The 12,458-nt window shown below is 34.2% G+C and overlaps 2 protein-coding genes and 1 non-coding gene across 3 annotated transcripts; 2 read left to right on the top strand and 1 right to left on the bottom strand.

Moving 5' to 3' along the window:
- Positions 1-375: 375 nt before the first annotated feature.
- Positions 376-2,968, top strand: LOC111285430 (SPX domain-containing protein 1-like). The gene is made up of 3 exons (XM_022874882.2): positions 376-790; positions 1,312-1,438; positions 2,305-2,968. Exons 1-3 carry the CDS (start codon positions 482-484, stop codon positions 2,775-2,777), a joined length of 909 nt encoding a protein of 302 aa, XP_022730617.2. The 5' UTR covers positions 376-481; the 3' UTR covers positions 2,778-2,968.
- Positions 2,969-8,761: 5,793 nt separating this feature from the next.
- LOC111285799 (peroxidase 25-like) lies at positions 8,762-11,277 on the top strand. Its single transcript, XM_089762570.1, has 4 exons — positions 8,762-9,952; positions 10,062-10,241; positions 10,362-10,524; positions 10,624-11,277. The coding sequence occupies exons 1-4, from the start codon at positions 9,779-9,781 to the stop codon at positions 11,040-11,042; spliced, it is 936 nt and encodes a 311-aa protein (XP_089618696.1). The 5' UTR covers positions 8,762-9,778; the 3' UTR covers positions 11,043-11,277.
- TRNAS-GCU (transfer RNA serine (anticodon GCU)) lies at positions 11,211-11,292 on the bottom strand. The gene has a single exon. It is a non-coding gene; the product is annotated as a tRNA-Ser (tRNA).
- Positions 11,293-12,458: the final 1,166 nt, after the last annotated feature.

Consider the following 12,458-nt stretch of genomic DNA (forward strand, 5'->3'; position numbering starts at 1 on the left):
AAAAAAAAGAAAATGCTTGTCTTTGCTAATCACATCCAGCTGACTCCGCTCAACAGTCGCAGTTCCGACTTCCGACCCAAACAAAAACTCCCATCGAGCCGCTACACGAACACTAACAGAAACAGTCCATAAAAATTAAAATGGCATAGCCACGTGTCCAATTAAATTCCCTAAAAATAAAATATCCTAAAAAGAAATAATATAATAAAATAAAAAACAAATAAAAAATTACATCTATCTCTTTTCGAAAGGGATAAAACCCAACATATACTCTGTTTATTAAAATCCCCGATGGATATTCTCAGCCATACGCTCCGAATATTCTTTCTTTTCCATTATATTTTCCCCCTTCTCCCTCTTCCGATACCTTCTCCCACTCCTACCCTGACCTACCATCGTTTCTGTCATTTACCCGCACTTTCTTTCTCATTTTCTTACCAACCAATTACGTGCTTAAGATTGAAAAATAAGAGTTTTTGCCATGAAATTTGGAAAGAGCCTCAGTAACCAGATCGAGGAGACGTTGCCTGAATGGCGGGACAAGTTCCTTTCTTATAAGGGGCTTAAGAAGAAATTGAAGCTTATTGAGCCTAAGTCTGGTGAGAGACCGAATAAACGGCTTAGGCTGGATGAAAATTCTGGCAACGTTGTCGATGCCGGAGATAAGGTCGCTGTCGGCGACGGTATGTCGAGGGAGGAGACCGATTTTATTAAGCTTTTGGAAGATGAGCTCGAGAAATTCAACATGTTTTTTGTTGAGAAAGAGGAAGAATATATTATCAGATTGAAGGTAATTCCAACTCTGATTTGATTTCGATCTCTTTGGTTGGGGAGTTTTTTTTTTCCCGGTAAACAGACGGGATATGAATTTAATGAAAAGAGCCAGAAACGTCGTCGTTTAATATAAATAAAGATAGCAGATTTTCTTGCCCTTCTTTTGGAAAAATTCTCGTTTGTCCTTAACGGGTCCATTAAACCGTTAAACTCTTTTTTTGGGTCAACTTGCAAGAAAATCCATTCAACAACTATCGTACAAAAATGAAAAGAGTTGTACCTTGAAGCACAAGCTTTAGTTTGCATGTTAATGTTGCTGCCAAGTAACTTACATGCTTGAAAGTTGAGATTGAAAACATAAAAGTAAGTTTGAATTATTATTAAAAAGAATAAGATGAAATCTATCAGATGCAGTGAAGTCTTCATTATGTAGATTTCTAGCTACAGATTCTAAGTTCGAGAAGTAATGCCATTAATGGGTCTTTCATTTTTGTAAATTTTTGCTTATTTGATTAGTTGTTTTGGGTTGGGGTTCAGGAATTACAAGATAGTGTGGCAAAGGCAAATGATTCTAATGAAGAAATGATAAAGATTAGAAAGGAGATAGTGGACTTCCATGGCGAGATGGTTTTGTTAGAGAATTACAGCGCCCTTAACTACACAGGTACTTCAGCTTTGTTCTCACTGCTTCATCTGTTTGTTTAATCAAAGATATTGCCATTTGCTTTGTTTTAATACTTTACATAGTTGAAAGTACAATTTTAGCCGGCCCAATGAGTTGTTTAGGGAAATGAAGATTAGGTATATAGCAACTTGCAATTCCCGGAGAACATCCTGTTAGTGTTAGATCTATTCTTTTGAAGTCAGGTAACACCAATATTATTCTGGCAGACAACTTATCCACATCCTTTCTTTAATTAAACATTAAATATTCAACCTTCCTTTAAATGGCCCCATTTGAATGTGTTCGGACCATTTGCTTCACAGCATACGCAGACATTATATGGATTACTTATGGTACAGGCATCATAAAGTTGTACTACTATTATGGATTTATATGAGTCTGGTCTAAAATTCAGTTCTCTCAAATGTTAGGATGATTTGTGGGCTGCATATGAATTATTTCTTTTCTATTCCCTATGATAATATGGGTTTGTCCTAAATTGATCTATTATCCTGCTAGTGCAGACCTGCACCAGTCTACTTGGAAACTGGTCCGTTGTCCATTGAGATTTTTCCTCCCTTTGAGAACTAAAAAGCTGAGGAGATAATTTGTTGATATAAATTATGAGAAAAAAGAATAAACACGCATAGAGGGGTTTCAACAATTACACTTGTGCTTATTAGGAAAGATCATTTGCATTTCTATTATGGATGGAAAGAAAAAATTTAACTCCGGTTGTTTATTAAAGTAGTAGTTACTAATTGAAATTGAGGGAAAACTCCTGGACCTTTGGAATTAAGAATTGTATACCGAGAGTGCTTATTTTATCAAGTGGATAAATCATTAACACAATATGATCTGAACAGGATTGGTGAAAATACTGAAGAAATATGACAAAAGAACTGGTGCTTTGATCCGCTTGCCTTTCATTCAAAGGGTCTTGCGACAGCCCTTCTACTCTACAGACTTGCTTTACAAGCTGGTCAAGGAGTGTGAGGCGATGCTGGACGATCTCTTCCCAAAGAATGAAAAACTAGCTTCATCTGAAGCAAGGAATGGGGATGATGGTGGTGATGGTGAGGATGAGGCGTGCAATTCTTCAACATCGACTACCTCTAAGACTAAGAGTGAAGATCAGCTCAGAATGCCCAAAGCACTATCGGAGATCGAGTTCATGGAGAGCCTATATATGAAAAGCACTATATCAGCATTGCGGGTATTGAAGGAAATTCGGAGTGGAAGCTCAACTGTTAGCGCATTTTCGTTGCCTCCACTGCAAATAAAAGGATTAGATGAGACATGGAAAAAGATCCCTGTTCTTGAACAAGCAGCCAAATAGTTGAATTTTGGTAAATAGGGGAATTGAACTAGACTGCCCCTTCTAGTTTTAATCATCTTTTTCTTTTTTTACCTTTAATTTTATATTTCATGCTTTTATAATTCAAGTCCTAGATACTAACGCATGTAAATCATCATATTATATGCATCGAAGCTACGGCAATTGGTATAATCTCATAAACTTTTGTGTCACGTGTTACAGACTGAATTCTTATTTTATTTTTATTTATAAACAACAAAGATTAATCTCCTAATTAACTCTTAATGCACTTTTGTTGTCATTCATTCAACTTCAAATTTAAGCTTGAGAATTGTGATGTAGATGATGGTTTCTGACAAGGGATGTATAAAGACGCTTCTAAGAAAAGGGGTTGGGAGAGTAAGCAACAGTACTTTTCTTTTTTATTATTTTGAAAATATTAAAAAGTTATTCGCTATCTATGGGATTAACTCCAGCCTCCTAAGAAACAAGCGGAAACGATATTCACCCGATGTTACGCAGCTTCCTAAAGAAAAACATGTAATCTTATATGAATAATTTAAAAAATTTATATTTAATACATTATTAATAAAATGATAATTATTTCATTAATAAGTAAATATTAATATCTAAAATAAATACATAAAAATTAATTTTTTTAAAAAAATTTATTCATTAATAAACTTATATCATTTGATTTATTTAATTAATAAGAGAATATTATCCAGTAAAATTTCATTAATGTGATGTAATAAAAACTTATGATATACTCAAATGCTTCTCAGTTTCTTAATCAAGTTGCCAAAATAAAATTTAACCCTCCTTTTGCAAAATGTTTAATGATACTATGTCAGGTTTCTAGTTTTTTCTTTCTTAATAATTAAATTAACAACACCAATGAGTTGTTAGCTTATTAGAATCAATTTCAAAATTAAAGATTTCAAATTTAAAATTAAAACTTTAATTGTAACCTAAAAAATAAAAATAAAAACTAAATCAACGACAATTTTTTCTTCTCTTTAGATGAGAATTTTAAATCAAGTTATTAATTATGCAAGCAAAAGGGTGATTTTGCATGATAATAGCTTGTACAAAGAAGAGAAGCGCCAGGTAGCTACCATATTTTAATTTGATTCTCTAATTTGCTAATAATACAAAATCTCTTATTTCCTTAGTTTGGCGGTACTCTACTGTAGTTAGATTTGGAATAGTAATTGAAAATTGATATTATAATTTTAATTAATAACAATAACCAACCAATACATACAAATACTTAACATACCCCGCAGAAAATGAGAAAATAAAACCTTAATTCATGGCCCTTGTAATTGAGTCAAATCTCTAACACAGGAACACGACGATCTGTTTAGGTCCCACCCCCCCCCCCCCTCCCAAAAAAAAATCCCTAATTATTTTTTATTTTATTTATTTTTTTGTTTTTCAACAGATTAGGTGTGAGAACCACATCACCAGGGTCCAGGACACTATAAACACCCTTAGTTAAGCTGATATCATGTTCCAACTCCAACCATATATAAATGTCACCTTAGGCCACAAAATTTTTTTTTTTTTGGGATAAGTATTATGTCCATTATCCAAAAAGTAGTAAAGTTGCTACAAAAAACATGTACAACTATTTCAATATTTACATTTCCAACATATCTCTACTTAACCTTTAACTCTCATTCAATTTATGACTTAAATAATCAAAAGCAACACTCTTTAGTCTCATTACTCTTAACCTGACTACCTTTTTTATTTACATTAAAATCATCTCTCCTATTAATGCTTTTGACTTGTATATTCTTTTATTTCTTTTTGCTCATATCCTATAAATGTATGCTTCCCAAGCCAACTGAAGCATAATGGAAACCAATGCCTTCCCTTTAAGCTTGGCCACAGCCCACTGGAACTCATTTTCCCATCCAGCTACTTCTCGTCTTAGGTTATATAGTGACAATACCTGCTTCTATGCCTCTTTTGAGTAGCTGCAATTGAAGAAGATGTAGTCTCTATTTTCTTTCTCCTGCTTACATAGTACACTGATCTCATCTACAAAAATCTCCCATGTAATTAATTTGTCCTTCATAGGGAGTCGATTGAGAATGGCCATCCAAGTTATTATAGCAATCTTGGGAATATGTTGCTTACACCAAACAAGTCTGTGCCAGTTTACTTTTGGTTGCTTTTGTCTTATTTCACCCCACACCTTAGCAATTGAATAACCTAACCCCTTGGTTTGCCATAGCACTCCATTCTCCATTTGTAACAAGAATTTAGTGGTAATACTTCTTAGTTGCAGCAGTTTCCTCATACACCAGCTTTGACTCTATCTCATTATCTCCCATATGCTCTTCCCTTTAAGATTATAACACTATACCAATGCTATCCGTAACGAGCAAGCTTGTGTGAAAATAGACCATAGCAATCTAAGCAGGCAATCTTTGTTCTAGTTTTCTACATCTTTATTCCTAAGGCCCCTTCAGACATAGGCTTATACACTGTCTGCCACTTTACCCTTGCTCCCTTAATTGTACTTTTTTGACCTTTCTAAAAAAAAGTAGAGCATAGCTGATCAATCTTTTTAATAACCTTCTTAGGCAATATAATATGTCTACACCAATAATTATGCAAGCTAAATATAATAGACTGAATCAGTTGCATTTTACCAGCATAAGATAGATGCCTTACTGCCCAGTTGTGTAATATAGCTGTGATTTTTTCAATTAACGAGGAGCAATCTATAATGGTGAGCTTGCATGTGATCAGTAGCAGTCCTAAATATCTAACAAGGAGAGAACCCAACTTAAACCTACTGCTTGTAAGAGTTCTTCTATCTCTGCTCTTTGAATCCCCAAGCACAATATCTCACTTTTTGTACAATTTAATTGAAGTTTAAAAACTACGTAAAACAACTGTAAAACATTTTGGATGCCAAGAATAGATTCAACTTCCTTTGTGTGAATATTAGTAAATCATCCACAAAGCACAAATATGTCAATTATATCTTCTTTCGCTTTGGATGATAGGAGAATATACCATATGATAGCACATTCATTACTATCACAAAACAAGTATAGTGACATAAGATCCCCTTATCTTATTCCCTTTGTACCCATAAAGTATCCCACCAAGCGTCCATTAATAGATAGAGAAAACATGGGTGAAGTGAGACAACTTTTGATCCAACCTACAAATCTTTTCGGAAAGCCCATTGCCTTAAGGACTGCAAGCAAAAACTCCTAGTGTACAGAATCAAAGCTTTCTTAAATCTACCTTTACGATACACCTTGGGGAATTTCTTTAAATATACCCTTTCACTAATTCCTAAGCCATTAGCACATTTTCTATGATGCTTCGTCCTTTTATAAAAGCACTTTGGCTTCTGCTAATAAGATTTGGCAAGCACCTTTGCATTCTGCTTACTAGTATTCGAGTTATACCTTTGTACAAAACAGCATGAAATTGGCTTGTAATTTGAAATGCTAGTGGGCTTTGACATTTAGTCACCAATGCTATTATAATAGAATTAAAGGCAAGTAGCAAATCTTGAGTGTTGAAGAAATACATTATTGTTACTGATACATCTTCTCTTACTATACTCCAAGCTAATTTAAAGAATTATGCATTATAACTATCTGGCCCTAGTGCCTTATCATTGTGTTGGGAGAATATAGCTTCTTTTATCTCTTCTATAATTACATCTAGGGATAAGACAGCCTGTTGTTCTTTAGTCAAGTGACCTTGAAGAATATTTGCAACTACCCCCTTTGAGCAGCCTTCAATTTTAATATCCTCTGTTCCCAACAGTTTTTTGAAAATCCACAACCTTTTTAGAAATTTGAGAAAAGGTGTCTAGCCTTCTACCCTCATTGTCATGTAACGCCCTAATAATGCTTATTTTTTTGCTTAACTACCATTGTTTTATGAAAGAACCTTGTATTCTGGTCCCCTTATTGTGTCCATTGGATCCTGGATTTTTGTTTCCCTAGGCTCTCCTCATATTTCAACAATTCTTAAAGCGCTAGTAAAAGTCTATTCTCCTTTTCGACATCAACACCTAATGGTTGCATTAGTGCCGCAATTTGCGCCTCTGCCAATTACTCTTTTTTTCTTTTAACTTTTTTTGTCAAATCACCAAATTGCATAAAATTGAACCTCTTTAGCTCTGCCTTTAATCTTTTTAACTTCTTTTGCAATATAATCATAGGTTTCCCAATGGTTTACACTTTCCAACTCCTTTATTATCTTTAAAAAATTTGGATGTCTTGTCCAAAAATTGAAGAACTTGAATGGCTTTAGTGGGGATTGCTTGGGACGTTCAACTTAATCAGAGCTGGGCAATGGTCTAAAACTTTAGGTGAAAGGAATTCAACTGTCGAGTTTCGCCATTGTAAAAGCCATGCATGATGCATCATTAATTAGAACTCTGTCCAACTTCCTGGATAGTGTATGGTTACTTCATGTGAATAATGGCCCTGTGTATGAGTGATCCAATACAACTAGCTTCTGAATACACTCTTGCAATTCTTTAGTACTTGAGCGTTTTATCTGGGAGCCATTATAGTCAGAACTCTCCATAGGATAGGCTATCACATTGAAATCTCCTATTAATATCCATGAGCTGCTATCAACTACACTCTGGAGTGAGATCAAATCTATCAATAATCTCCTTCGTTCTTCCTCATTGTTGTATCCATAAAAGGCAAAAAGATATATCACTTGTGTCCCATACATGATTTTACAAGTGATACTTTGATCACTGTTAGCGACTAACTCCACATGCAATTTAAACTTCCATAGCAACCATATTCGACCATTATAAGCTGTAGAATAATTATTGCAAAAAAAACCAACCAGAAAAATGAGTGTTCAAGACTTGCAGCATATTCTGCTGCTTTATTCTAGTTTCTAACAAAGAGGCTAATCAACTTGAGCTCTCCTAATCCTATCTATAACTTCCTTTAACTTCAGAGAAGCATTAAGCCCTCTGACATTCCAACTAAAGATGTTCATGAGGAAAGAGAAGAAGAGGATATACCTCATAAAGTAGATAGATCTACCTTTACTTTGTTTTTCCCTTCATCAATAAGTCCTCATTTCTTATTCTTCAACTGCTTCATTAAGTCTGCAACTCTAACTGATGCTGCCCTCACTTTCCTTGGTGAGTTGATAACTGGCTCAGCTTCTTTTGTCTCTTGAGATTCTGCTTTCGCCAGGTCCACTTGAGCATCATCATTCATTTTATCATTCTTAACAATTGTTTCCAATGGAGTAAATTTGTTTGCTGAAGTAGAATGAACAACTTGTTGTGGCTCAATTATGGCATTTTCCAATGCAACCACCTCATTTTCTTCTTTTCTCAGTTCTTTCTTTGGCTTATTATTTTGTTTCTTTGGCTGCCACACTTTTGTTTCTGTAGCCATTGGCTTATCACACAAACTTTATCTGCATGCCTAAATATATTACAGCAGTGACACCGTGGAGGCATCCATGGTACCCCTACCAATATCGAAACAAGTGTTTGATTTCTTAGCATCACATCTATGAATCAAGGGACCTCAACATTTGCCTCCATCTCCACACAAATCTTTGCATAAGCTAGTCTCTCACAATTTGCTATAATTTTATCCATGTATAGTGGTACACCAATGGCACTTGCTATATAGCTTAGCCCTTTCTTTGTGTATAACTCCAATGGCATATTATTCAGATGTATCCAAACAAGTAATCTATTCATCTGAAACTCCAAACTTTTCATTTCTGGTTCTCATTTCCGAACTATGATAGGCTTATTTTGAATATGCCAAGGCCCTAATTCTAGTACTCTATCACAATCTAGCTCAGAAGATAATTTTCATGAAAGCCATGTGATCATTTAGATATATATATATATATATATATATATCAATAATAAAATTTTAAAAAAACTTGCATGAATGTAAAATGAAAATGGGAACTAACAATGAAACGACATGTTCATTGCTGCTATTGATGATGTTGGTCCATCATTGGTCAGAACTCTATCCGGGTCCATCCACTCTCTTGATTATTCACCAAAAACTAATTGGAAGAAGCACAAGTCATCATCTTAAAGCCTGTCACAAAAATGAATGTTTCAGATAGGATATTTTTCTCACCGCCACATTCTCAATGAGACAACAAGGCTTAAAAGGAAGGGAATGGATCTCATTCTACCAGAACATGTGTGTGAAACTACTGCTATTTCAACGAACCACTTGTCATTCTGACATTGAGTTTTCTTTTCTGATCTTCGCCGTCCCATGCCACAATTGTGGCTCCTTTGAATCACTTTCTGTATCTAAACCGTCCAGTACTTTAACCGTTTTTGGTTTTGTTTAGGAAGAGTTAGCTGCAATGTATCAATCTTTTTTACTTCTTTTTCATTGACAAAACGTTGAAAAGAATCAAGCCTGCTACCAAAACACCAGGCATCCAATTTTTGTAGCAGTTATAATTTGCATGTTACAGTAATTACTCAAGCTTACTCTTGCCAAGACAATTATGCATAACCCTCAAATCCAAAGTGCTGAATCTTTATCAATGTGAATGTGAAGAAAAACAATTCAAAAAAAGGAAATGATCAAAGAAACATATGGTTAATTCAACATGAAAAAGAACGAAAACGCGTTGAGGAATAAAGGGGAAAGAATCAGACGATAAGAGAGGCGTCTTACGTTATCAATTGCCATTTCTTTAAGCATAATGTGCACTGTGATTTCACCTTCCACAACCTAACTACTCTTCTATAGATAGACAAATCTTCAAAAGAGAAAAGCAATATATATTACAAATGCTCCCACGCATTCCACTAAAATGAAAGTTGAGAGCAGTTCAAAATTCAACGAAAAGACAGGCCAATAAAGCAACTTAAGCAAATCCATTTATAAATGCTGGTGCCTTGGTAGTAAAATGCAGAATCTGGTTGGCTGATTATAATTTGGTTTTGTTTACCAATTGTTAAAATGTGAGTTGTTTGGTTAGCTTCTATAGTGAACTTAATGATGGCTTTGTTAGTTCAAGGCCAGGGATCAGGTTTGCAAAATGGATTTTATTCTTCTTCTTGTCCAAAGGCTGAGGCCGTAGTAAGGTCTACAGTTCAATCACACTTCGACAAAGATCCTATCATTGCTGCTGGCTTGCTCAGGCTTCATTTCCATGATTGCTTTGTTCTGGTTGCCTTTTTCTTCCTTATTTTCTATTGTCGTGTATGTTACATAGATAAACAATTTCGAGATGAACTCTTATATAGGAATTGAAATGCTTGAAATATTGTAAATGCAGGGCTGTGACGGTTCAGTGTTGATCTCTGGCTCTTCTGCAGAGAGAAGTGCGTTGCCAAACCTTGGGCTAGGAGGATTTGAAGTAATTGATGATGCAAAAGCACAGCTAGAAGCGCTATGCCCCGGAGTAGTCTCATGTGCTGATATAATAGCGTTGGCAGCTCGTGACGCTGTTGACTTGGTAGCATTCTTTTTCTCCTTGTAACATATATGCACGTGGACGCACACACACATACACAGACACAGACATGATTTTAGTTCAAAATACGATTAAGGGGTTTCATTTGTCTTCATATGTCAGAGTGATGGTCCAAGTTGGACTGTACCCACCGGGAGAAGAGATGGCAGGGTGTCTTCATCATCTCAAACCTCAAGTTTACCTTCTCCACTTGAGTCCATCGCTGCTCGAAGGCAAAAATTTGCCGCTAAAGGCCTTAGTGATCATGATCTTGTAACTTTAGTCGGTATATAATAATATAATATACCCTGTCTTCCTTTAAGTTTCTTGCCACCAAACGATGACTTAAGTAACAGATTATTTGGTACGCATGTTTCTATGGCAGGGGCACACACCATTGGCCAAACGGATTGCTTGTTCTTCCGATACCGCCTATACAACTTTACAACGGGAAGTGCAGACCCGACCATTAACCAATCTTTCTTAGCACAACTTCAAGCTCTTTGTCCAAAAAATGGTGACGGCTCGAAAAGGGTTGCACTGGATATAGATAGCGAGACTAAATTTGATGTGAGCTACTTCAAAAATGTGCGTGATGGCAAAGGAGTGTTGGAATCAGACCAGAGGCTTTGGGGAGATGATGCTACACGCAGCATAGTGGAAAACTATGCTGGGAACATAAGAGGATTGTTGGGGTTAAGGTTCGATTTTGAGTTTCGAAAAGCACTGATCAAGATGAGTAGCATTGAGGTGAAAACTGGTTCAGAAGGAGAGATTAGGAAGATGTGTTCAAAGATTAACTGATTGCAGACAGATTGCTTAGCAGTAACAGAATATTTTAACGTGAATCAGTAAATTGGGAAGAGTAAATCAGATCTATGTTAAAAACAAGGGAAAATTTTGTATTTTACAACTTGAAATCTGATTGAGGAAAATGGTTTCTGAATATAGTTGCCACCTTGAAAGGTAAATCGTCGCCTGACAGATTCGAACTCTCGCGGGATGAACCCATGTACTTAGCAGGCACACGCCTTAACCACTCGGCCAAAGCGACTTTATTAAACAGCAGTTGTGTATTATAATCCATTTAATTAAAAATGATACATACCAAATCACCCACTCAACCCCTCAAAAGCTTCAAATGACATCGGAAATAATCAAATAAATATAATCATAATCAGAAAAGAAATAGTGGGGTAAAAGGCAGCAAACTTATGGAGAAGAGAATGCGAGTCAGGGAGTTTTAAGAAATTTTAAATTTTTTTAAGAGAGATTCACTTATATTATAGTGTAATTCTTACACTTTTTTATCCAATAATTTATTATTACATCTAAGGTTTTAACTTTTAATTCTGATTAGTTTAATGTAAATAAAAGTACAAAAGCAAAGTTCATTATCATGAATTTTTATTCCGTAAAAGGTCATCCCCTTTTGTGCACTTCAATTTGGTTAAAACATGATTATAATTATTTTATAGTTTACATAGAAATTTAGGGAATGAGAAGCTTTTTCGTTTTAAAAATTAGAATATATAGCAAGTTTCAAAAAAACAAATATATTAAATTAAATTTATAAATTACTTTTTTTAAAAAATTATTAATAAAAAAAATTAAATTTAAATTTTACAAACGAAATATTCTAACATTACTAACTTCACAATTATTATGCATTTTAAATTTTAGAATATGACTATGGGTAAACCAATTATTTTTACAAAGCTAATACCTAATTATTTTTATTGGGGGAAAAGAGGATGAGCCGAATACTCTTTCTAATTTGACCTATTTTACATCAAATTATTCTATTTTTTTGAGTTTTAATTTTACATTACCGATAAAATCCACAAAGTTCTATGTTGAGTTAATATATTTTACATATGAAATAAACTTTATATTACAAATTTGATTAATATGCATCTTATTAGTTTCAATCATTTATACAATATGCAACTATATTATTTAAAAATAAATAAAAAAATTTCACATGAAACACATATGATAACAAATATTAATAATTATTAAAAAGCGAACTAATCAAACTTAAATGCTTGATAAGCAATTAACTATTTACTAGTATTGATGAATGCTTATAGGTATTGATGATACTTATTGAAAAATTTTATAATTAATGTATCATATTTGATTGTATTGATAATATATATAATTAGTTTTTTATACATTAACAGTGAAATTAAATAAAAAATTTAAAATAATATATCA

This window comes from Durio zibethinus, chromosome 6 (genome assembly GCF_047325235.1).
Source record: "Durio zibethinus cultivar Kanyao isolate XHJ-2024 chromosome 6, ASM4732523v1, whole genome shotgun sequence".
In the NCBI taxonomy this organism is placed as follows: Eukaryota; Viridiplantae; Streptophyta; class Magnoliopsida; order Malvales; family Malvaceae; genus Durio; species Durio zibethinus.